The sequence below is a fragment of the Cryptomeria japonica genome, chromosome 4, assembly GCF_030272615.1.
Source record: "Cryptomeria japonica chromosome 4, Sugi_1.0, whole genome shotgun sequence".
Classification (NCBI taxonomy): domain Eukaryota; kingdom Viridiplantae; phylum Streptophyta; class Pinopsida; order Cupressales; family Cupressaceae; genus Cryptomeria; species Cryptomeria japonica.
Window position 1 is genome coordinate 184,763,530 of NC_081408.1, and position 2,004 is coordinate 184,765,533.

General features: G+C 40.7%; 1 protein-coding gene across 1 annotated transcript in view; it reads right to left on the reverse strand.

Moving 5' to 3' along the window:
- Positions 1–646, reverse strand: part of LOC131875433 (glycine-rich cell wall structural protein 1.0-like) — a 28,926-nt gene extending 28,280 nt beyond the window's left edge. Inside the window, exon 1 of the mRNA XM_059219691.1 lies at positions 356–646. Coding sequence (XP_059075674.1) covers positions 356–542 — 187 coding nt within the window. The 5' untranslated portion in view covers positions 543–646. The remainder of the gene's footprint in view (positions 1–355) is intronic.
- Between the last annotated feature and the right edge of the window lie 1,358 nt (positions 647–2,004).

The window sequence follows — 2,004 nt, forward strand, 5'->3', positions numbered from 1 at the left end:
GATATAATACAACAAATAATTATTGCACTAGTTTTATTTCACTCATTAAATCAAATTACAAAAATAGAAATTTCTAACCTCTTAAATTCTCTTATACAAGAGATTGAGGCATATCTATAGTATGGTATTGCACAAACATGCTTATTTGGGAAACAGATCACACATTACATGCTTGCACAAATATTTTCACCTAAATTGCCATTTATTTGAAATTTTCAACGTCCTCCAGGACCTCCTCCTCCTCCTCCACGACCACCACCTCCTCCTTGACCACCTCCACCACCTCCTCCTCGACCACCTCCACCATCTCCTCCTCCGCGACCACCTCCTTGTCCACCTCCACCACCTTGGCCACCTCCTTGACTGCCTCCACCACCACCATGACGTCCAAAAATACCTCCGAAAATAGCTCCGAAAATACCTCCACCACCACCAGGTCCTCCACCTCCTTGGCCACCTCCTTGACCGCCGCCTCCACCACCACCAGGCCCTCCTCCTCCTCCTCCTCCTCTTCCTCCTCCACCAGGTCCATGACCAGCCATCTTACCCAAACTTCTCTTAACTCTAATTCTTCTTCTTCTTACTTTGGTATAGCTCTGAAAACTCTATCTAAGCAGGAATGAATGCAATACTCATAAATCTATGATACATATATATATCTTTCTCTCCTGCCGACCTTCACTCCATATCTACCATTCTTTAACGCGGGAAAGAGCTGTTAGGTGAAGATATTTCAAGAAACCACCTCACACGCAGCAGGACATGACACCCACGTAGCACTTCTAGCAGGCACTCAACTTTATCAGTTACTGATCTTGTATTGTATTGTATTGAATTATAGGTTGTGGATTCTAGATAGATTTTGATCTATTCACCTGCCCTTTACCAGGGGAAGAGCATAATTCAATTACTATTTATTACTGCTTAAATAGTAAGGTTGTTTCACGTAGTATAATTGAACAATAGTGATAAGATTGTGGATTTTACAGTTATACTAAAATTGCTAATTTTCCATTCCGAATACAATTTCGACGGTTATATTTCTAATTGCTTTTGCCAATATATAATATTATTATGCAACGACTAGAAACTATCAATACGAACTTCAAAAGAATTAAATACAATCATATAAAAATATGATATTGTCAAAAAAAAAAAAAACACCTCTATATATAAAATATATAGGCTAATCTGTTAGATATAACAATTCATATCACAATTAATTTAAACTAGCTATTGCACTTTGGTGTGCAATGGGTATGTTGAATAAGTGTGGAGAGAGAGAGATGGATATAGAGGTCTAGGAAGAGGGAGAGGGAGAGAGATATGGGGAAGGAATATAGAGAGAGAGAGAGAGATAGCAATAAATGGAGGGAGAGATAGGGACATGTATAAGAGGAGATAGAGAGAGTAAGGGAAATAAATAGGTAGAGGAAGAGAGAAGGAGCAAGTAGAGAGAGATGGATACAGAGGTCTAGGAAGAGGGAGAGGGAGAGAGATATGAAATGTCTAGAGATATGGGGGAAGGAAGATAGAGAGAGAGAGAGAGAGAGATGGCAATAAATGGAGGGAGAGATAGGGACATGTATAAGAGGAGATAGAGAGAGTAAGGGAAATAAATAGGTAGATGAAGAGAGAAGGAGCAAGTAGAGAGAGATGGATACGGAGGTCTAGGAAGAGGGAGAGGGAGAGAGATATGAAATTTCTAGAGATATGGGGGAAGGAAGATAGAGAGAGAGAGAGAGATGGCAATAAATGGAGGGAGAGATAGGGACATGTATAAGAGGAGATAGAGAGAGTAAGGGAAATAGATAGGTGGACGGAGAGAGCTAAGAGGCCCAGGAGAGGGAGGGAGATAGTTAAAGGGAGAGAGGGATATATAGATAGAGGGCAATGCAGAGAGATAGAGAGGGGTAGGGAAAGAAATGGAGAGATAGGGAGGTAGAGGTAGAGAAAGATAGGGATAGAGGTAGAGAAATAAATGGAGAGAGATAGGGAGATACA